The sequence below is a fragment of the Loxodonta africana genome, chromosome 4 (assembly GCF_030014295.1).
Source record: "Loxodonta africana isolate mLoxAfr1 chromosome 4, mLoxAfr1.hap2, whole genome shotgun sequence".
NCBI classification, from domain to species: Eukaryota; Metazoa; Chordata; class Mammalia; order Proboscidea; family Elephantidae; genus Loxodonta; species Loxodonta africana.
Window position 1 is genome coordinate 134,955,144 of NC_087345.1, and position 24,485 is coordinate 134,979,628.

Consider the following 24,485-nt stretch of genomic DNA (forward strand, 5'->3'; position numbering starts at 1 on the left):
ATGGATGCAGTGCTGGAAGTGCTCACTCATCTATGCCAAGAAATTTAGAAGACAGCTACCTGGCCAACTGACTGGAAGAGTTCCATATTTAAGCCTATTCCAAAGAGAGGTGATCCAATTGAATGTGGAAATTATTGAACAGTATCATTAATATCATTAATGCAAGTAACATTTTGCTGGAGATCATTCAAAAGCAGTTGCAGCAGTACGTCAACATGGAACTCCCAGAAATTCAAGCTGGATTCAGAACAGGACATGGAAAGAGGGATATCACTGCAGGTGTCAGATGGATCCTGGCTGAAAATACAGAATACCAGCAAGATGTTTATCTGGGTTTTATTGACTGTGCAAAGGAATTCAACTGTGTGGATCATAACAAATTATGGATAACATTGCAAAGAATGGGAATTCGGGAACACTTAACTGTGCTGATAAGGAACCTGTACATAGATCAAGGGATAATTGATCAGAACAAGGGGATATTGCATGGTTTAAAGTCAGGAAAGGTGTGCGTCAGGTTGTATCCTTTCACCGTATTTATTCAATCTGTATGCTGAGTAAATAATCTAAGAAGCTGGACTGTATGAAGAAGAACGTGTATTAGGATTGGAGGAAGACTCATTAATAACCTGTGTTATGCAGATGATACAGCCTTGCTTGCTGAAAGTAAAGAGGTTTTGAAACACTGTTGAAGATCAGAGACTACAGCCTTCAATGTGTGTTATACCTCAACATAAAGAAAACAAAAGTCCTGACAACTGGACCAATAAGCAATAGCATGATAAATGAAGAAAATATTGAAATTGTCAAGGATTTCACTTTACTTGGATCCACAATCAACACCCATGGAAGCAGCAGTTAAGACATCCAAAGATGCATTGCATTCGGCAAATCTGCTGTAAAAGACTTCTTAAAGGTGTTAAAAAAGCAGATGTCACTTTAAGGACTAAGATGCACCTCACCCAAGCCATGGTGTTTTCAATCACATCACATTCATGTGAAAACTGGACAACGAATAAGGAAGACAAAAGTAGAATTGATGCCTTTCAGTTGTAGTGTTGGCAAAGAATATTGGATATACCATGGGCTTCCAAAAGAATGAACAAGTCTGTCTTGGAAGAAATACACCCAAAATACTCCTTAGAAGCAAGATGGCAAAACTGTGTCTCAGGTACTTTGGACATGTTATCAGAAGGCATCAGTTCCCGGGGAAGGGCATCATGCTTGGTAAAATGAAGGGTCAGTGAAAAAGAGGAAGACCCTCGATGAAGTGAATTGACACAGGGGCTGCAACAATGGGCTCAAGCATAACAATGATTGTGAGGATGGCACAGGACCTGGCAGTGTTTCGTTTTGTTGTACATAGGGTTGCTATGAGTCAGAACTGACTTGATGGCACCTAACGACAGTAACAACACATATATATTTGCCAAATCTATTAAAAAAAATTTTTTTTCACCAAATACAGCAATTCCTAAACGATGCGTTATACAGTTGAAGATGCTCAACAAAGCAATAATGTTCACTGCAGTTCTCAGCTCCGCTGAGGCTCCTCTGGCAGGGTATTCCCTACACAGAAACCCCTGTATCTTTGTGGTCTTGAATCTTCAGGTGCCAAGACCACCTTAGAGGCTCTCCAAGGCTGAGGGGGAAGGGTGGGTGCTTTAGTCTTTTACCAAAAGAGGGTCTTTACACAGACAGCTGTGCAGTGTGGGAAAGGTTGTTGGTGAAGTACCAGTAAGAGCAGCCATCACTGCCAGCCACCTTATCTCCTCATACTGGAGACTGTATTCTAGGATTTAAAATGAATTACAGGCTCAGTGTGCTGTGGGGAAACTAGGTCCTGGGAATGCATCCTTCTTCTCCCTGGGATCCCCTTCTGCCGTGATGGAAGGGGAGAGGCTATCTTGCGGCTTACAGACTGAACCTGGAAGAGACTTGGCAGTTTGCAAAAGGCTGTCCACAGGGACCTTGCAAAATGAAGCCCCTTGAAGGAAGGAATGAAATCATTATGCATCTCAGCATGGTAACCAGCACACAGTAGTGCTCAATAAATGTAAACTGAACAGCAGTTATTTCTTAGGTGCATAATGTTAGGCTGGGGATGTAGGGTCGGGAGGTGAAGGAAGGTGTCTGATGCAAACATTACTTGGTCGAAGATCCTGATTTCCAAGTGCGGTGCAGTACAAACTGTCTTTAGAGACAGGCAGATCTGGGTTCAAATTTTAACTCTGTTACTTACTGGCTGTCTGATCTTGAGCATGGTGCTAACCTCTCTGGGTGTCAATTCCCTTCATCTGTAAAAGCCAAGCATTTAGGGTTATTGTGAGGACTGGATGAGATAAGGAATGCATACACCCATGTGCAGTGCCCTCTGTAGAGCAACTGGGCACAGACATTTTGATTCACCACCCATACCTTTGGCACACTCCAGAAAGTTCTTGTTCACACCAAGGGCTTCTTGCACCTCTCTGACTGTGGGTTACATTCCGGCCATACACAGGGCAGGCTGGAAGTGCCAGGAAGTTAACCCCAGCAGTGACCTTCAGCCAGTGAGGGACAGGAGTTAGTGTGCTAATTTTCAGGTGTGATTCGCACAGCCTCTCTGAAGGTCCCCCGTGGAGTTGGGCCCCTGTGGCATTAACTTGTTCATGGACACATCTGTCTTGTCTTCCCTCCTTTCTCTGTTTTACCACCCGACTCTCTCGCCGTGCTTTCTAGGAGCAATTCAAAAATAACCTGCCTACTCCCAAATCCTTGACTTAGCGCCTGCTTGGGGGAGGATCCAAACTAACACTCAAGCAGTCAATGAGAGTTACTATTGTTGATATATATATATACATGTATATATATATATATATATCCATAAGTGATTAATACAGAGAGATAGAAAGTACCATATAAGAAAAAGGAAAAGATGACTGCCAGCTGAAGGAATCTGGGAAGGCTTCAGGAAGGAGATGCTGGGTAACATTTGATCTGGACCTTAAAGAATGTGATGGATTTGAACATGAGGAGATGGGACAGGGAAGGGTATCCCAGGGGGAGTGAACAGGGCTTTTGTCCATCGTCTGGATGGGTCCCACAAAACACATGTGAGTCAGGCGGGCAGGCAAGTCAGGCAGGTCCACACATCAGTCTTATCTGTACCCAGCACCCATTGGCTGGCAGGCCCTGGGACTTTTTCCACGTGCTAGGCACACCATCAGACTGTACCAGGATCCACGTGATGCACAGGTTGTACTTTCCTTCTGCCCCTAAAGAGTATGGCCCTGTCACCGCTTATCTTTTCCAAGCCATTTGTCATGGTGTGTGGATCCTAAAAACAAAGGAGGAAAAAAGGGAAACAACAGTGTCATGTGCCCAAAACAAATCTTTGCTGCCTCTTGACAAGTTCAGCAATTAGTGGACCTTTTCAGTCAGGGACTTTTGTTCAAGTAAAATTCTATGGAAGCGATATACAGGTAAAAACTGAATTCCCCTGGTGGTGGGAAGCTCTGCCTGCTCAGAACCCCTCTCTGGGGAGTACAGTCAGAAATCAGAGGACAGAATTAGTGGACAAAGGTGGTGATCAGATTCACTCTTTACCTTCTGTAACCTCCTATTACCTGGTAAACATTTTGGGGCTTTCTAGATGAATTTGCTTCTAATGGACCAAGGAGATAATCTCTTGGTTTCTGCTCTGAAGGAGTAAACCGAGAGACAGTAACTTGTATCACAGGGTCCAAACTCTGCAGAGGTGAGAAGTCTGTCTCTCAGTCTCATCAGCTTTGCTCTTCTCTTGCAGAGGTTCCAAAAACAGAACAGACTTTTGAGGAGCGCTTGATACTCAAAGCTTTCTTGCTGAAGTTTGTCAATGCCTACTCCCCCATTTTCTACGTGGCCTTTTTCAAGGGGAGGTGAGTAGCACAGCATTATACATGGAAAGCCTTTATGTCCCTGAGACCAGGTCCTCCATTGCAGGATAAATAGGTCAGCCCAGCCCCATTGTCAACTCACATCCTCAGTTTCCTTTCCCAGACCCATCCCGACCTGGCTGCTCACCCCAGCAGGGGTGTTAGCACCAAATTGTTTTGAATTAGCACCTTCAGATTCTGATAACCAGGGCAACTCTACAGGGATTTGGTTCTGGACCCCGAAAAAGGAATCTGAGAATTTGTGCCTCCCAACTTTGTAGATGAGGCAGGAGAGAATTCCGTGTCAGACCAGTGACTCTTATGTCTGGATGTAAAATCACTTCTGATAAGTATTTTTTATGGTGAGTTCAGCTGGCTACCTGCAAGGAGATGTCCCAGTAGACATCAACCAGCTATGCTAGGAAAGCTTCCCTAGAACTAAAAGCTCATCAAACAGACATTATAGCAAGGGTTGTCATAGTCCACCCTTGATAATATCCTGTAGACTTGTTTGTGACCCAAACCACAACCCTCTTCCCAGGACCTCTGCCCTTGGCTATAGTAAAATAATAGTAGCAGAGAGACTGCCCGTATCAATGAGTGTATACTTCACTGGTGGTTCTATCAAGGTGGTTCTATCAATGGCAAATTGTACAATATGATATTCCAGGCAAAAAGCAGGGTCCTATCCTATAGGGTTGCTATGAGTCGGAATTGACTCGACGGCAAAGGCTTTTTATCTCTTAGAGAAACGTGAGGTATGTTGGAAGAGATAGTTTTGGCAACAGCACATGTGATCTGCAGTGAGTGCTATGATAAGTGTAAATAAAATGTTGGGGGAGCACTTACTTATGAACAGAGACAACAAGAAGACTTCACAGAGAAGGAGAGATTTATGCTGAGTCTCAAATGGATGAGTACATTTCAACAGGGGAGCAAGGAGATGACCTATCAAGAAAGTGGGTTCTTCTGACTACCCCGCTGGCTGCATGATTGGCTTTTACCTCTCTGCTCCCCCGCATCTACCCAGGCTTCTAATCCTCCGATAAAATAGATCCTACTTAGAAGAGGAATGTGGCAGCGTTCTTCCATTCCTTTGAGTTTTTCTAGTAAAAAGTTAAGACTTCTTATTTATTTTCTGATCCCAGGAATCTCCACCTTAGTCAACTTTAGTCAGTCATTTCCTGGGAAAGAAGAAGCCCTCATAAAGAGTTATGATCAGAAATCAGTTCTAGATACTAGTTGAGGGAAGAAGATGCACAGACAGTATACTTACAGAGAATTCACATGTGCAAAACACCTGTGCATGCACACACACACACACATACCCCCCTATGCACACACACACACTTGTGTCCTTCCCAGATCCACACAAAACCTGCCTCAATCCCTGCCCAGCTCAGCCTCTATTACCTGGAATTTGACCAGGTAAAGAGGTGAACTCTGTTATAGGTGATTGCTAGCTGATATCAGGGTGCAGGGTGCAAACTCCTGTCCCTGGATGATTTGGTACCCACCCTCGCCAATGATGCAAAGGAGGACATGGGGGGTGGCTAGTCCACCCAGGTTGTATGTTCTCAAGCAACCCTGGCATTTTCTTTCCTTCCCTAACTCTTCCCACACTTCTTGATTTCAGGTTTGTGGGCAGGCCCGGAAGCTACGTCTATGTGTTTGATGGCTACCGAATGGAAGAGGCAAGTGCAGCCACTGGTGTTCCATGCCTGGCTGGTGGTTTATAGGTGCACCCTCCTGCCCCCTTCCTTGTCCCCATCACAGCATGGCTTAATTTGTGTTCTTGCTTCTCTGAGCTTCACTTGGTCTAACCGTCCCTTCTGTTTTCTCCACCTCCCCTCAGTGTGCTCCAGGGGGCTGCCTCATGGAGCTCTGCATTCAGCTCAGCATCATCATGTTGGGGAAGCAGCTGATCCAGAACAACGTCTTTGAGATTGGAGTCCCGTATGTAGTGAGCTCTCCTCATCTCTCTCCTTTCTGCCAGGACTTAGCCCAGCAGTGTCTGACTTCTGGCAGGATTTCCATGGCCTCTCCTCCTCTATGATGGCTTGGTTGCTCACCCCTTTGTCCACTTGCCAATAACTTTTCCCATGGGACAAGCTCCTTCTCGCAGTCCTTGTTGGCCAATCTGATTGAAGATGTTTGAGGCTCAGAAAGATGAACCACCTCTGCAAGTGTATATACACTTAGTAAGTGGCAGCACTAGGAGTCAGGTATCTCTGACCTCAATGAGCATATTTTTAATGCTATTTGTCCTCCCAGTGGATAAGTAAAAGAAGGTCTTTCAATATAGTGGGTAAAAAGATAATGGAATTATTTAGAAAATTCTCTGAGAATAAATGGTGGAATATATAATCTTAGGAGGGGAAGGATGAATCATTGATGAAACACAGAATGGATTGTTTTCAGGTGGATTCTCTCTTCCTCCTTTCCCCATATTTTTACACTATTTCATAGAAAGACTTCTTTCCATCAGATTTTGTATTGAGATAGTTATCAAAATAAACACTGACTCACAGGCGCTGGACTTGAAAGAAAAGAGGATGGAATTAGTGAAACTCTACCAATAGGTTAAAGGGAAAATGTAGCCCCCCTCTGCCTTTCCTTTAAATCACTTTTTGGTTTTAAAGCAGAATCTGTTTCAGGGGCTGTTTTTGGCCAGCCAAGTACCAGTGAGCCAGGGAACAGCCAAGATGATCAGGGGTAACTATCATAGGCTAGGCCATTTACGATTAGGAGGGCAGGATGGGCAATTCATTTCAGGGTTGGGGTTCTTTGCAAATTCCTTGCAAGAATGACCATTCTGGGATGCAATTGTCGGTCTCCTTAGAGCTAGGCAAAGATAGTATCACTCATTCCATCTCCCTCTTGGAAATTCACTGTACACACTATATTAATGGTTCTGATTAGTCCTGAAGTAAATAAACTTGTTAATCCCTTTCTTTCCAACTATATTTGCACATGTTATTGACTATGGTTCTTAGCTGCAGACATTAGAATCCAGTCTGGCTTCTTTAAGCGACAAAGGAGTTTAAGAATATTAAGTGGCTAATGGAATATTCGTTAAAGGCCGGAGAGCCAGACTCTGAAGTTACGTGTTGTTGCTGTTGTTAGGTGCCGCCAAGTCGGTTCCAACTCATAGCAACCCTGTGTACAAAGAACGTAACACTGCCCAGTTCTGTGCCATCCTCACAGTCATTGCTATGCTTGAGCCCATTGTTGCAGCCACTGTGTCAATCCATCTCATTGAAGGTCTTCCTCTCTTTTCTGACCCTCTACCAAGGATGCAAAAAAAAAAAAAAAAATTTTTTTTTTTTTTTACCAAGGATGATGTCCTTCCCCAGGGGCTGATCCCTCCTGATAACATGTCCAAAGTATGTGAGTCAAGTCTCACCATTCTTGTTTTTAAGGAGTTTTCTGGGTGTACTTCTTCCAAGACAGATTTGTTCATTCTTCTGGCAGCCATGTTATATTCAATATGCTTCACCAACACCGTAATTCAAAGGCGCCAATTCTTCTTTGGTCTTCCTTATTCATGATACAGTTTTCACATGCATATGAGGTGATCGAAAATATCATTGGCTTGGGTCAGGCATACCTTAGTCCTTAGAGTGACATATTTATTTTTTAACACTTTAAAGAGGCCATTTGCAGCAGATTTGCCCAATGCAATATGTCACTTGATTTCTTGACTGCTGCCTCCATGGGCATTGATTGTGGATCCAAGTAAAATGAAATCCTTGACGACTTCAGTCTTTTCTCCATTTATCATAATGTTGCTTATTGGTTCAGCTGTGAGGATTTTTGTTTTCTTTCTTTTTAAATTGTACTTTAGATGAAGGTTTACAGAGCAAGCTAGTTTCTCATTAAATAGCTAGTACAAGTATTGTTTTATGACATTAGTTAACAACCCCAGGGCATGTCAATACTCTTCCTTCTTGACCTTGGGTTCCCTATTATCAGCTTTCCTGTCCCCTTCTGTCTTCTAGTCCTTGCCCCTGGGCTGTTGTGCCCCATTGGTCTCATTTTGATTTATGGACCTGTTTAATCTTTGGCTGAAGGGTGAACCTCGGGAGTGACTTCATTACTGAGGTAAAATGGTGTCTGGGGGCCACACTCTCAGGGTTTCTCCAGTCTCTGTCAGACCACTAAGTCTGCTCTTTTTTTGTGAGTTGGAATTTTGTTCTACATTTTTCTCCAGCTCTGTCCAGGACCCTCTATTGTGATCGCTGCCAGAGCAGTCAGTGGTGGTAGCCAGGCACCATCTAGTTTTACTGAACTCAGTCTGGTGGAGGCTGTGGTAGATGTGGTCCATTAGTCATTTGGACTAATCTTTCCCTTGTATCTTTATGTTTCTTCATTCTTTCTTGCTCCCGAAGGGAGGAGATCAGTGGAATATCTTAGGCTTTTAAGACCCCAGATGCTACTCATCAAGACTTTTGTTTTCTTTATGTTGATGTGTAATCCATACTGAAGGCTATAGTCTTTGATCTTTGTCAGTAAGTGCTTCAAGTCCTCTTCACTTTCAGCAAGGAAAGTAATGTCATCTGCATATAACAGGTTGTTAATGAGTCTACATAACCAGGGATAACATTGTTTACACTGTGGGAAGGCTTCCAGGGAATACCACTGCCTCTACCTTTTCACTGAAATGGCTCAGGTCTTAAGGGATGAGAAATGTACACCAAAGAACCATACTCACAAAATTTATGGTCTGAGCAAAATCAATCTCTGGTTCTTTGCTTTCCACTTATGTGCAAGATTTATATGCAATTAAATAAAGAAAAAAAAATGAAATAGTGCTTGTCTTCCCAAAGCTTAGATTTTTAGTTTGGGAGACAAAATAGACTTCATGAAACCAGGTACTCTCTACATGGTTCAAACTCTGCCTGAATTCAGAATAAGTAAAGGTCTGGAGGTTTGGAGAAGTCAAAGAAGGCTGCATAAACAGAAGAGTTTCTTCTAGAGCATGTCCATGTCTTCAAAGAAAGCTGCCACCATCATATCTAATGAAATGGTCTGCCACTACTTTGTCTAAAGGAATAATTTTTCTTTTCTAAACAAACAACAGACTGATTCAAGTCTTATCATAAATATTTTATGATCCAGGAGGTGCTTCAGGTAGGCGGGGTAGGTACTCAAGGAGATGGCGGTTTCCTGACCAAGGTCTTGAGAAAGGTCCAGGACATGGCAAAGGCAAAAATTCTTCTGAATCTATTCACTGAGTAGGCTGCCGAGTCCTACGTTCCTTGGGCAGGATGGAGTCATTAAAGGATATAAGGCCCCACGCTCTTCTTCATGTATGATTGTACCAGCAACACCTGCTTCCTTGGGGGGGACCCTAATTATCTGAAAGATCCCCAGGGAAAGCTATTCTTTGGTCTTTCTCAGAAACCCATTTACAAGGCTGAAGTTATAAAGGAGACAATTTAGTTTACCTGGAGATAAAACCCTTTTAATGAGAGCCCTACTTCCAGGAATAAGAATCCTCAACATCCCCTCTTGACACTTGTCATCCTGGTCCTCAGAAAAGTTCTCACCATCACCCAACATTTATCGAGCTGAATACTTACGTTTTTCTGTCTGCACACTGGGACAACCTCAGGTGGTCCATGCTTTCTTTGGAGGAAAATTGGAAGAAATGTTTGTGTCTTAGTTATCTAGTGCTGCTATAACAGAAATACTACAGGTAAATTACTTTAACAAACAGAGATTTAAAATTCAGACTAAAAGTCTGAATTCAGGGCACTGGCTCCAGGGAAAGTCTTTCTCTCTCTGTCACCTCTTGGGGAAGGTCCTTGTCACCAATATTCCCTTGGATCTAGGAGTTTCTCAGTGCAGGGACCTCAGGTCCGAAGGATGCGCTCTTCTCCTGGCCCTTCTTTCTCGGTGGTTTGTGGTCCCCCTGTTTCTCTGCTCACTTCTGTCTTTTATATCTCAGAAGAGATTGACTCAATGTAAAACCTAATTCTGTAGATTATGTCCTGCCTCATTAACATAACTGCCTCTAATCCTGCCTCATTAACATCATAGAGGTTAGAATTTACAACACATCAGATCACAAATTGAAGGACAACCACACAATACTGGGAGTCATAGCCTAGCCAAGTTGACACACATTTTGGGGGGACATAATTGAATCCCTAACAGTTTGTGTCTGAGTACCTTGTTCTACCTCCCTGATTAAACCAGTCTCTACACATCCATCAAGATATCATCAGTCTGGAGAATCTCAACCATCTGAAACTTTGCCTTGTTCCCTGCTTGTTGACTAAAAGTCATTCAGTGATAGTCAAGCAAAGCTTGTGAAACAGATGGTCCCTGTTCTCTAGGAGCTTACCATCTTAGAGAGAACATTTGCCATGGACAAGCATACAGAGAATATACAGATGGTAACAAACTCACATCTGGCCTTTTTGAAGCTATAAGACCAGCCCCTCCACTTCTGCTACAAAGGACAGTCCTCATTCCCCTTCAAACATCTGGGAAGGACACCTATCCTTCAGAACATTGTTATTCTACGAGCATTCTGCTCTGGATGGAATCCTTTGTGGGCATGAGATGGCCTTTTTTTTTTTTTTATCCCTGGACATCTGGTCTTCCACTTAACTCATTTACCCAGGACTCAGAAGCTTTTTATAGAGTATAAGAGTGGTAAGAACTCAGGCATATGTCTGGACAGTGTGTTGGCATGTTCTCCACCCATCAACTCCATCCGCTTCTTAACAGATGAAATTAGCACATGGCTGTTTGCCTTGAAGGCTAAATTTTTGTGTTTATGCTTGATATGTGTTTCATATGCCATACTTTAATTGATGGCAATTGCATAGTAATTCATAAAGCTCTGGACAGTCACTTCTCTAAGTCTCACTGTCTTTGCCTTTTGAAAACAATGAGATTATAATCATCTCTAAGGTGCTTTTCAGCTCTAATGGCTTATGAACCTCTCCCCTATTGAGTAAATGTGGTCACTGCCAATTCCAAGTACAACTAATTTCTGTTTCAAAAGATTTTTCCTCCTTTCATTTCCTAGCCTGCTAAAGGCTATATACAACAAAATTATGTCATTAAATTCAGGGACATAGAGTAAAAATTCTTCTACCAAATCCTAGGATCTTTTCTCTCTAAAGTTCCATCTACTTCTACAGATAGTATTTTGAGTTTGGTCATATGAAATCACTATATTTATGATTAATGGATTTTCCATTCACTACTCAGAGCCCACTCTCAATAAATTAAACCTTTCTAATCCAGAGGTCAAGCACCTGGCATTCTCCTTATGCATGACACGGTTGAGATACATGAATAAATAAAATAATGATAATTTTTAAAAGTCTTCCATAGTCAACAGAGAAATGACAGTTGAGTCTGACAGTGAGGAAGGACTCATGTAAATTATAAAAATCAGACCCAGTGGTCTTTAATTCTTTGGCATAGCACATCTCTATAGGGCAAAGATTTGGTGGCCTAACAAATTGAGGTTTAAAGCCAAGCTTTACAATAGACTCACTGTGTAACCTTGGAAACATTATTCTAGAAGGATTTCCATCGAACATGGTTGTGTAACAAACCAACTTGGATGATTGCTTTGCTATCCAGAAAGTATGGACACCTGAGAAAGGAAGGACCATTCTCTGGGAGTTCCAAGTAGAAAAAGTTTTACTGAGTGTCACTGGCTTTTCAATATACAAGTGGTGCTTTGTAAATGCTGTAGGGCCAAGGTATGAGGCTGAAAAGACCAAGTCAGGAACACTATTTTTTGCTTCTGTCTTGTGCCCAGTGGTTTTTGATTCATAGCATTGTTCTAATGTACTTCCAGAGACTACATCATATTCTTTCCCTAAGGAAGAAAAACACTAATTTTTGAGGCCAGATTTGACTTTCAAAAACAGAGACAGGTCTTGGGAGTTAAGTAGGTGATCACACTGGACAAGAATGTTTGGGGTAAAAAAATATAAGAATACACAGTTGTATGATGGATCATTTTTGGCTTATCATCTACCTCTAAAAGTAATTTTCTAAGATTCTCTTAAAATTAAAAAATTTTAAAGACCATCTAATTTCCCTTTATTAGTAAACTAGGTTGTCGTTAATGGGTGCTGTTGAGTCAAATTTCAACTTATAGTGACCCCATGTGACAAAGTAGAACTGCCTCATAGGGTTTTCTGGCCTGTAACCTTTACAGAATTAGATCGTTAGGTCTTTCTCCTGCAGAGCCTCTGGGTGGCTTCAAACCATCAAACTTTCAGTTAGCAGACAAGCACTTAACTGTTGTGCCACCAGAGCTCCTTGTAAGCCAGGTAGCTATAATTTACCTCTCATCCTGAGTGTACAAAATTCTCATTAGATTCTGTGTACATGTGTATGTATGTGGGTGGTAGACACATAACACAACTTTGATGACCTTGAAAACCTTACGATCCAGTAGGTGTCTTAGAACATTGCTTCCCAAACATTAATCATTGTCAACCAACTTTTTAATTTCCCCCCATCTAACTAAACAGCTATTTGCATATTAATTTCCCCTAAGTTACTCACTTTTTTCTTAAATTGATAGCATTTCTGAAAATGGAAAACTAACAGCATCGGTTACCATGAATAGCAAACAACAGTAAAAACAAACAAACAAAAAACATAAAGCATTATTAAGTAATTAATTGCTTTATATCCTACCCAAGGCACTTACCCTAAGACCTGCATTCTCTTTGTTGAAAAGGGAGAGACGCAGCATCGAGGAGTAGTTAAGGGCAAAGTGAGGTCTTCTTCTTGACTGTAGCCAGAGGAACTGAGAGAGCAGAAAAGGAAATCACTCCTCTCCCAGGTGCCCTAATGGTATGTAAGGCCAAGTGCAGAGACCTTCTAAAGGTGTCATGTGAACTGCTCAATCCCACAGTTCTCTGTGAGGCCGGCACATTCTCTTTCACCTCCCATGTATAATCCACCATATCTTCTTAATTCTACCACCTAAGTATATCATGGAGCCCTGATGGCACAGCAGTTAAGAGCTGTGCTGCCAGTCAAAAGGTTGGCAGTTCGAATCCACCAGCTGCTCCTTGGAAACCCTATGGGACAGTTCTACTCTGTCCTGTAGGGTCGCTATGAGTTGGAATCGACTTAATGGCAGTGAGCTTGGCTTTGGTTTTGGAAGCATATCTTAAATACATCTCTTCATGTCCACTGCTGTCACCCTAAACTCTGCTGCCATCACTCTCATCTGAACCACTGGATAATATTGCTTACAAAAAGCTATGGGGCCTTCCATCCCATGCACTTAGCCTAACTGCCAAGTCTTATCTTTCATCACTGTCCAAAAATGCTGTACAGCCTTCCTTTGGGCCCTTGGAGAACTTTCGTTAGTTCGCTCACACCTCTCCTACACATAAATCCTGCAGGAAGACCAGACAGGGCCACTACAGAAGCCCCACTCTTCCTCCAGGCATCTTCCACCAGACAGCAGCATAGCCACTTTTGCTAGGCCTGGTTCAGAGACCCTGGATCTGGCAGATGACATTTTTGACTGGAGATGGAAAAATAAAATGCTTCAAAGGGAGGCAGTAAAACTGAGAGCATTAAGCTCCTTAAAGGCAGCTCTGTGACTAATGAGGACATGATAATAGATAAAACTTGGTTGCATGGTCTGGCCTTGGACTAGCCCCACTCACGCAACCCCAGGCTCCTGGGGCTTGACACAGTTGTGACAGATGCTTTCCAGAGAGGAGCTGGATGGCTGTAAACTTTGCTGGCCCCAGAATAATGCTCACGGGCAGCTCCTTCAGAGACGACTTCAAGCAGGGTGAGCGGCATGGCAGAATCTGATCTTGTGCTATTTATTATCTGAGTCTGTTGGCAGGGCGTCCCTCAGCCCCCACACACCCCGCCTTTCCCATATGTGTTTGTGCAAAATAAACTTTAGACCCAAATGGCGTGGTGCCCCTAAAACATGTCACACTACATCCCAACTCCTCTCTATAATTTTATCTCAAATTTAGCTCTAGCATTTGTTCAAGAAAAATTGGAAACAGGCCTTTTATCACTTAGAGAGCTGGATATTTGGTGAAAGGGTAAATGTCACTTTTTTCACATGCTAGATTCTGTCCTGGACATACTTTGGGAGGAACAGAACAGATAGACTGACTGATACTTGCACTAACAAAATGTGCTCCTGTCCCTTTTGTTGTTGTTGCTAGGTGCCATCAAGTTGGTTCCCATTCATAGCAACCCTAAGTATAATAGAACAAAGCACCTCTTGGTCGTGCACCATCCTCACCATCATTGCTGTGCTTGAGGGTGTTGTTGCAGCCACTGTGTCAATCCATCTCCCTGACAGTCTTCCTCTTTTTTGCTTTCCCTCTACTATACCAAGCATGATGTTCTCCTCCTGATTACATGTCCCAAGTATGTGAGGTGAAATCTGGCCATTCTTGCTTCTAAGGAGCATCCTGGCTGTACTTGTTCCAAGACAGATTTGTTCGTTCTCATTTCCCTACTCCTCCTACTCAAAGCAACACCTGATCACATCCCTAAATAGCTGCCACACACCCCTGAACACAGCTAGTAAAATTTCATAAACTTTCTGCTTTCTTTTCATAAATGTGATAAATATTGCATTTCAAGACCTAATACAGTCTCTCTTTAAAGCCATCACAGGCAAAAGAGATCTGCCTTCTCCTTCAATAAGGTAGAATCTGGCCATGAATCAGAAGTTTAAGGAAAAATTTAAACATTGTCAGGTATCAAGGAATATGTAGCTCAGAGATTGATGTGTTCCTCTTCTTTGGCTGGGTGAGGGCTTGGTCCTGCCTTCTGTAATGGATCTAGAAGTGTGTGGAGCCTGGGTCTGTAGGGAACTGCCTGGGACCCAGGTTCCTACAGCCTGGAGGCCCCAGGTAGAACAGACAATCCCCAGGTTCTTGGTGTGAGTCCTTGGGGCACAGGCAGAGGGAGAGGTCTGAGCCTTTCGAGGAGATTTTCTGAGACTTGTCATTAAAAAGGAATGGAAAAACAGCAGATGAAAAGGACAAGGGGTAACATCAAAGGAGTTATTTTAATGAGTGAGTGCATCATATGGTCGGAAACGTAATCTGAAGTTTTCCAAACCGCCCATCTGTATGTTATACAACTCACAGGATTCCTGTTAAACCCTGGTCTGGGAGGATTTTCTTTATTATCAATTTTTTTCTTTTTTTAATGGTCACTGAGATCTCTAGGAGGGAAACTTCTGGGAATGAGGAGTTCATAAGCATTCTTTGTGGATCCTTTTTTTTTTTTTTTTAGCCTAGCCACAGTATATTACACCGTTGACCACAAGGACCTGAAGCTCTTCTTCCGTTGCCTTCTTGGCGCACGGTATCGCACTTGGCTTTCTGTTCCTATGACTGTTCCTTCCTTCTCCTTTGAGGGCTCCTTTCCTTCTACTGACTCTATTGAGTCAACTCCGACTCCTGGCAACCCCTTATGTGTCAGAGCAGAACTGTGCTCCGTAGGGTTTTCAGTGGCTGATTTTTCGAAAGTACATCATGAGGCCTTTCTTCCAAGGTACCTCTGAGTGGACTTGAACCTCCGACCTTTTGGTTAGTACCCAAGTGCGTTAACCATTTGCACCACCCAGGGACCCTTTCCTTCTACCCTATCCCTTCGCTATCAGTATTTGTCAGGACTCTTTCCTGACCCTCTGTTCTATGCAGTATCCTAGATGATGTTGTTTGTTGCTAGGACTTCATTTGCTGTTGTCATGATGACTCTTCGATCTCTAGCTCCACCCCAGACCTCTTTTCAGAGCTCTAGACACATATACACAACTGCCTACTACACATGTCTACTTATTGTCTCATAGGCTCTTCCACCTCAACAAGTCCAAAACTTCTCCTACTCCTCCTCATTACTAAAACTGTTTCTTACCTAGTCTTTCCTATCTTAGAAAACCACACACATGCCCAAGGACTCTGGTAATCATCCTTGATTCTCCATTCTCCTTCACCTGCCATGTACAACCCATTTCCATCTTCTTAATTCTACCTCCTAAAAAAGCATATCACAAATACACCTCTTAATGTCCACTACTATCACCTTAGACTCTGCTCCCACCATTTCTTCTGAGCTACTGAACAATAAGGCTTACAAGGACTCCAACGCCATGAGCTTACCCTACCTCTCAAGTCTTATCTTTCATCATTTTCTCTCTGGTACATAGCCACAGTATGTTTTATATATATATATATATATATATATATATATATATATATATATATATATATATATATATATAAAATAATGCTCCAAGCATTTTGAACTCCTTCAGTCCCTTGTATCAGCAATTCTCACATTTGCCTTCGGCTGTTGCACAAATGTTTCCTTTGCCTACAATACTCCTTCACCTTTCCCTCCACTCTGCATCTTTTCTGATCTCTTTCTATCATCTTTCATCATTTATTTTGGCTTACACATCCCTTCCTGAGAGAGAACTTCTACCTTAGGCCAGGTTAGGTTTTTCTGTTTTCTGTTCTTATAATTACCAAAACTTCTCCCATCATAACATTCATTACACAGTGTTGGTAACACTTGTTTTAGTGCCCGCTTTTCCCATTAGACTACATCAAGCACATCAGAGATTTTACCAGTCACAGCTATTTCTTCCTGGAGTCAGCCTCCTAGGATCCCTTTATTCTCCTGTTCCAACAAGAATATTTGTTCACTGCCTTATATATGGCTATCTCCTTTTTTGATTGGATTTCCTGTTTGCTGGATTCCATATTATTTTCTTTCTTGATTTATATCCTTGGTCGGTGAAATTCGTCCTCCAGGAACTTCCTGAGAATGGGTGCATAGAAGGCTAACTTTTGTGAAATCTTGCATATTTGAAAATGTCTTTATTCTGCCTTCATACTTGATGTATACTTTGACTGGGTATAGAATTCTGTGCTGAAATTGTTTGTTCTCTGAATGTTAAATACGTTGCTACAGAGTCTCCTACTGTCAACAGCTGATGTTGAGAATTTCAGTACCTTTTTGATTCCTGATAATTTGTAGAGGATGTATGTTTGTCCCTCTGAACCTGGAAGGGTTTAGAATGCTTTTCAATATTCTAAGAATTCAGAAATTTCATGATGCTTTGGTGGAGGTCTTTTTCTCATCATTATGCTGAGTGGGTCCTTCCAATCAGAAAATGCGTGTCCTTCACCTCTGGGACATTTTCTTTCTTTTCTTCTTATTTTCCTCTCCTCTATTTACCTATCCCCTCTTTTTTATTAAGTGTTGGAGTTCCTAGATTGCTCTTTTAAAGTTCTTTGTTTTCTATTATCCATTTATTTGTCTTTTGTCCTACTTTGTGTGGGGGGGGGGTGAGTGGTTATTTGACTTTATCTCATTATCATTTTATTGAATTTATTTCAGATCTATAGTTTCCCTGGTTCATTTGATTCTCAGAATACATGCCTCGATCCTGCTGGAGTTGGGAAGTGTAGCCACCTGTGCAACATGGGTAGACAGAGACATTAGGGTCTGCTGTTCCTAAGCAGAGCCTGACCAACCACTACTCCCCTACCTTTGGGGATCCCTGGTGTGTCTCTAATTCCTGAGCCTTTCTGAGGTTTTGTGCATGATTTGTCTTGCTTCTCACCACTGTCTTCCTCTGTAGACACTTGTCGTTCAGCTGTCACAGCTTTGCTAACTCCTTCAGCCACTGTCCATCTTCCAAGATATTCATTAACATATCTCATTCACTACTGTCTTATAACTATTTTTTAACCTGTGGTTTTATATATTTTTTATTCCTTCACTGACATTTTAGAAATGGATAGGAATATATGAATGTGTTCAGCTATGCACGTTTAATCCAAACTGCTCATCTTTACTGAGGATTTGACCAAATATTCTGATTTCTAGTACCTGGAGGTAAAGTCTCAGTTCGAGTTCTGGTTCTAGATCTTCTCTTCTTTTTTTCCCACATATTCTTCCCCCTCTCCCTTCCTTCTTCCCTTTCTTTTCTCTCTTTTATCTTCTCCCTCCTTCTATCCGACCCACTGTATATTTCTTGGGTCTCAGTCAACCCTTCAAAATTTTTAGGAATCTTCTAGTTTTTCTCAATTTCTGATTATCACATGATTATTGCTTGAAATTTTATTATGAAAATTTTGTTACTGCTGCTTCTATGGATCTCTTAACTCATTTTTTTCAGTTCTCCTTTGATGATGATGTTAGAGACAGTGATAGATCCATTTGCTGAGTTCTTAGCATATACCAAGCCCTAAATTTAACATATAGATCATCTCCTTTAACTACTTGAAGTCTCTGGGTGGTACAAGTGGTTAAGCACTCAACTACTGACCAAAAAGTTGGTGGTTCAAACTCACCCAGAGGCTCTTCAGAAGAAAGGCCTGGTGATCTGCTTCCAAAAAGTCACAGCCTTGAAAACCTTATGGAATGTAGTTCTACTGTGAAATACATGGAGTCTCCATGAGTTGGAATTGACTCAATGGCAACTGGTTTTTTGGTTGGATGGGCTAGTTTGAGTTCTTGAATGGTATAAACACATTCGGCTACTAGCAGAATTTGGAGGTTTAAGTCCACCCAGAGGTACCTTAGAAGAAAAGCCTGACAATCTACTTCTGAAAAATCAGGCACTGAAAACCTCATGGAGCACAGTTTACTCCAACTCTGACATACATGGGGTTGCCATGAGTTGGAATCAACTTGATGATAAGTGGTTTTATATAGGCTAGTTAATGTTTATTTTCTCATTTTATAGATATAAGGAAACTAAAGTTTACAGAGTTTTAAAAAACTTGCCCAAGAAAATAGAGCTGGAGAATTGTAGAACTGGGTTTTAAACAACTATCTACTGACACTAAAGATTAGATTTTTATCCACAACACTATACTACATTCTCCTGATACAAATGCTACTAGACAGAACACTGATCAGAATATTATTTTGAATCAGTAGATTTCCACTATCAGGAAGCACTCGCTAACGATAGACTGAGATGCCTAGTGATATCAGTAGTGCTTCACTGAAATATCTACACAGGGGTTGGATGATCTTGTGTCAGGAATGCGGTGCAATTGGAGTCCCAGAACAGGGAGGGGGGACAGAAAACACACAGAAAATAGTTGAAGAACTCCTGACAGAAAACTTCCCTGACATCATGAAAGACGAAAGGATATCTATCCAAGATGCTCATCGAACCCCATTTAAGATTGATACAAAAAGAAAAACACCAAGACATATTATCATCAAACTCACCAAAACCAAAGATAAACAGAAAATTTTAAAAGCAGCCAGGGAGAAAAGAAAGGTTTCCTTCAAGGGAGAATCAATAAGAATATGTTCTGACTACTCAGCAGAAACCATGCAGGCAAGAAGGGAATGGGACGACATATACAGAGCACTGAAGGAGAAAAACTGCCAGCCAAGGATCATATATCCAGCAAAACTCTCTCTGAAATATGAAGGCGAAATTAAGATATTTACAGACAAACACAAGTTTAGAGAATTTGCAAAAACCAAACCAAAGCTACAAGAAATACTAAAGGATATTGTTTGGTCAGAGAACCAATAATATCAGATATCAGCACAACACAAGGTCACAAAACAGATTGTCCTGATATCAACTCAAATAGGGAAATCACAAAAACAAACAAATTAAGATTAATTAAAAAAAAAATACACATAACAGGGAATCATGGAAGTCAATAGGTAAAAGATCACAATAATCAAAAAGAGGGACTAAATACAGGAGGCATTGAACTGCCATATGGAGAGTGATACAAGGCGATATAGAACAATACAAGTTAGGTTTTTACTTAGAAAAATAGGGGTAAATAATAAGGTAACCACAAAAAGGTATAACAACTCTATAACTCAAGATAAAAACCAAGAAAAACGTAACGACTCAACTAACATAAAGTCAAGCACTATGAAAATGAGGATCTCACAATTTACTAAGAAAAACGCCTCAGCACAAAACAGTATGTGGAAAAATGAAATTGTCAACAACACACATAAAAAGGCATCAAAATGACAGCACTAAAAACTTATTTATCTATAATTACCCTGAATGTAAATGGACTAAATGCACCAATAAAGAGACAGAGAGTCACAGACTGGCTAAAGAAACACGATCCATCTATATGCTGCCTACAAGAGACACACCTTAGACTTAGAGACACAAACAAACTAAAACTCAAAGGATGGAAAAAAGTATATCAAGCAAACAATAAGCAAAAAAGAAGAGGAGTAGCAATATTAATTTCTGACAAAATAGACTTTAGACTTAAATCTACCACAAAGGATAAAGAAGGACACTATATAATGATAAAAGGGACAATTGATCAGGAAGACATAACCATATTAAATATTTACGCACCCAATGACAGGGCTGCAAGATACATAAATCAAATTTTAACAGAATTGAAAAGCGAGATAGATACCTCCACAATTATAGTAGGAGACTTCAACACACCACTTTCGGAGAAAGACAGGACATCCAGTAAGAAGCTCAACAGAGACACGGAAGATCTAATTACAACAATCAACCAACTTGACCTCATTGACTTATACAGAACTCTCCACCCAACTGCTGCAAAATATACTTTTTTTTCTAGTGCACATGGAACATTCTCTAGAATAGACCACATGTTAGGTCATAAAACAAACCTTTGCAGAGTTCAAAACATCGAAATATTACAAAGCATCTTCTCAGACCACAAGGCAATAAAACTAGAGATCAATAACAGAAAAACGAGGGAAAAGAAATCAAATACTTGGAAAATGAACAATACCCTCCTGAAAAAAGACTGGGTTATAGAAGGAATGCGGTGGAGCAATTCCTGCATGTGGATGGAGGGTAGACTTCAAAATCCCCTTGAGTTCTTTGTGCCTGTGATTCTGACTACTCTGAAGTTCGTTCTCTTCCCATCTATTTCCTAGAAACCAACTCTTCAATTAGCATAGTTGGCATCTTGCCTCTTCACCTGTTTGGATTGTGCATATATTGTGTAACAATGCAAATATGAAAAGACAACACCCTCAGACATATTTTAGCATTTAATATTAAAATTATAAGTATTTGAATACTTATTGTGTCCAAATACTGTGCTAAGGACTGTATAAATGTTATTTCACTTAATCTTCACACAAAACTCAAGAAGCTGGGTCAATTATTATCTTATTCTGAACCAAGAAAATCCTGAATATGGTAGACAAGATTTAGATAGCTTTAACTAGAAAGATGATGTTACCTTGTTATTCAGACCTGAGAATGTTTGACCTGGGAAGACTAGGAGGAGAGCATCTCTCCACTACTTTCTGACACCCTCTGCCCTCCCCATGAAGAGGACGGATAGATCATTTATTAGATGATAGGACTGGCTCCATCTCAGCGTTTTATGAGAAAAGCTAACTCTATTGTTGCTTATCAAACACAAAGAAGAATTCAAAGTTTCTTTGAAGAAACCTGCTCCTTTGTTGGGTGGGGACTTTCATTGTCCTGGTAAAGGACCTCTTGGGTTGTCTTTAGGAAAAAAGTAAAAGTAATCTTTTAGTGGCTTTTTTATCTATCCTTGCATCAGAGATGGCATTAAGGTCAAAAACTTAGTTTTCCTCATTTCTTTCTGCAGAACTAACCCTGTCCTCCAGAATCTTTTGATGACTGGTTCATTTCTCTTCCAGGAAGTTAAAGAAACTCTTTCGGAAGCTGAAAGATGAGACAGAACCTGGAGAAACCGACTCTGCCCACTCAAAACATCCAGAGCAGTGGGACCTAGACTACGGCTTGGAACCTTACACTGGACTCACTCCAGAGTACATGGAAATGAGTAAGAGCCATGACCCTTTCTTCTACTGGGGGCAAGTTCAGACAAGGGGTCTGTGTGTATGTGGGCATTTGTGTGGAGCAGGGCCTGGGACAAATTATTGGGGCAGGCTTTGCTCATTCATAAGCTTTATGGCTTCACAATGTTCCCTTCAATGCCACATGACCAAGTGAAGAGGATGGAGCAGAAGGAACCCTGGAATGAGAACCATAAGCAACTTGACTACCCACTTGATACATGATACTGAGATTACGCTCTCATATCCCTGGGCCTCCTCTTCTCATCTCTGAAATCAAAAGTTTGGTCCCTCTTGTCCCTTCCCATGGTTGTCATCATTAATAAAGCTAAATGGCAAATAGGAAAAGCTAAGATTTAGGAATACAGTTTCCATTAATGAAGAGTAAAGTAGTACTATGACACTTAGGTCAAGGATATATATGTCTTTGACATGGGGAATAGAAGAGAATTCTCACTCTGATCAGGTAGGGCTGGGTAAGATGTGAGCTCTTCTCTAAAAAAAATTAGGATATTTTATGTAGGGGTAGCCTTGGTAGCACAATGGTTAAGCATTCGGCTGCTAACTGAAAGGTCAGCAGTTTGAATCACCAGCCACTCCTTGGAAACCCTGTGGAGCAGTTCTACTCTGTCCTATAGGGTCAGTATGAGTTGGAATCGACTTGACGGCAACGGGTTTGGTCTGTTTTTTTTTTTTTTTTTTTTATGTAGGGGATGAGAGGAAGGCCTTTAGTTATACAGCCTCCAGTTGTTCTTGGGTAAGACTGAAGGCAGGAGTGCATGTCAGTACAGGCTGTTTAGAACATAATCATTTCAGATGTGGCTTGGAACCCACATCTTGGACCCTCGTTAGATCCCCTGCCTTTGAACTCTTGGCTACTTGTGAATAACCTTGATTTTATTTATGTATTTATTTGGTTTTGTTCTCATTGATAAATTTTATTGAATGTAAATGTTTCTAAAAGCTTTCAAAACCACTCCCTTATTGATTTTATTTTTGGGTGGATCTTTTAGGAGCCTATTTTTAAGATTTGAGACTAATGAATTAAAAGCATAGGGTAACATAGACCAAGAAAACCCATTGCTGTCGAGTCAATTCCAACTCATAGTGACCGTATAGGACACAGTAGAACTGCCCCCATAGGGTTTCCAAGGCTGTACATCTTTACAGAAGCAGATTGCTGTATTTTTCTTCTGCAGAGCGGCTGGTGGGTTCAAACCACCATTTCAGTTACCACCTGTGCACGTAACCACTGTGCCACCAGGGCTCCTCACCAAACAGCCACATATATCATCTAAACCTTTACTCATTCTAGAGATCATAGAGAAACATCCATCGGATCCAACAGAAGAGTCACTAAATACTTAATTTAGTACTTAATGTCCTTGAAGAGATGATTGTGCTTGCATAATGGCCCCTGCCCTCTTTGGTTAATCGCTTTTGGTAGGGGGTCACCCTGCCCCTCTATACACCGGGTACATCACTTGTTCTTTCTAATAGATGTTTATTTATCCTATTCTATTTATAAGAAGGTACATGTATGTATGCTAGGAATGAAAGGATGGGCAGAGTCTAGATTAGGTAGCCACAGAAGGTCTGATATAATCCTGATGTATCTACAATTCTAGACAAAGCCTGAGCTTTGTAATCTGAATAAACTCACCAGAGAAGAAACAATCAGTATGTCTGTTGCAGGACTAATAGGCAAAGAAAATATCACAACCCTGTTTGTGGAAACACAGAGCTCTCTCAAGTCTTTCACCTTTAGCTAAGTGCTATCTCTAATCCCTCCTCAGTGCTGAGCCAGACATTTATTTCAGGGGCGATTTCTCATATTTCGGATGCCTTTCTACATCTGCCATCCTCTCACTCAGAAAGAAAGAAATTGCTGCCAGAGATTGAGGCTTTTATTTGGAAAGAGGTTTACATTAGAAATCCTTGAACTCTGTCTTTATCCATCCACCCTGCAGCCCCAGTCCCCCATCCTGACTACCTAAGTTACCTGTAGGTTTTTCATGCGTGCTTGACTAGCTGGCTGGCTGACTAGCTGACTATTTCAAAACTTCCTCCTTCGAGTGATTAAGAGCCAAGACCCTTGAGCCATACTCCTGGGGTTCAAATCCTGGCTTTTTACCAACTAATTAGATAACATTGGCTAAGTGGCTAGCCTTTGTGTTTCTCAAATTGCTTAGATGTAAAAAGAAAAAAGTTAATAATTGTATCTATCACATAGAACCCGTTGTATTTAATGAATTAACATCTGTGAGGTGTTTACTACAGTGTCTAAACAAACAAACAAAAAAAACTACAGCTGTTGCCATTGAGTCAATTCTGACTCATAGCAACCCTATGGGACAGAGTAGAGCTGCCCCATAGGGTTTCCAAGGAGTGGCTGGTGGATTTGTACTGCCGACCTTTTGGTTAGCAGCCAAGCTCTTAGCCGCTGTGCCACCAGTGCTCCACTACAGTGTTTATCACGCATAAAATCTATGTTCAGTGTCAAGTGTTGTTGCTTTTCTTTACGGTCTTGAGACCATAGGAAAGCAGAGTATAGGGAAATGTGCTCCACTTTGTCAGCCATCATGTGTGTTCAATAGATACCCACCACATGCTCACACTTGGGCACTTGTAAAGTAATAAGAAGGAAAAAAAAAAAGAAAACTGGAAGACACGGTGACTTCTGGAAGAAATTCACGCTAAGTTTGTAGACAGTAAAATCCATAGATTAAAACTACTTGTAGGCTGTAAGGA

The 24,485-nt window shown here is 41.3% G+C and overlaps 1 protein-coding gene across 1 annotated transcript in view; it reads left to right on the top strand.

The window, feature by feature from the left end:
- The window catches only part of LOC111750833 (anoctamin-2-like), an 84,899-nt gene that overhangs the window by 22,516 nt on the left and 37,898 nt on the right, over positions 1-24,485 (top strand). Inside the window, exons 2-5 of the mRNA XM_023548716.2 lie at positions 3,788-3,899; positions 5,533-5,594; positions 5,705-5,852; positions 21,576-21,721. Coding sequence (XP_023404484.1) covers positions 3,788-3,899; positions 5,533-5,594; positions 5,705-5,852; positions 21,576-21,721 — 468 coding nt within the window. The remainder of the gene's footprint in view (positions 1-3,787; positions 3,900-5,532; positions 5,595-5,704; positions 5,853-21,575; positions 21,722-24,485) is intronic.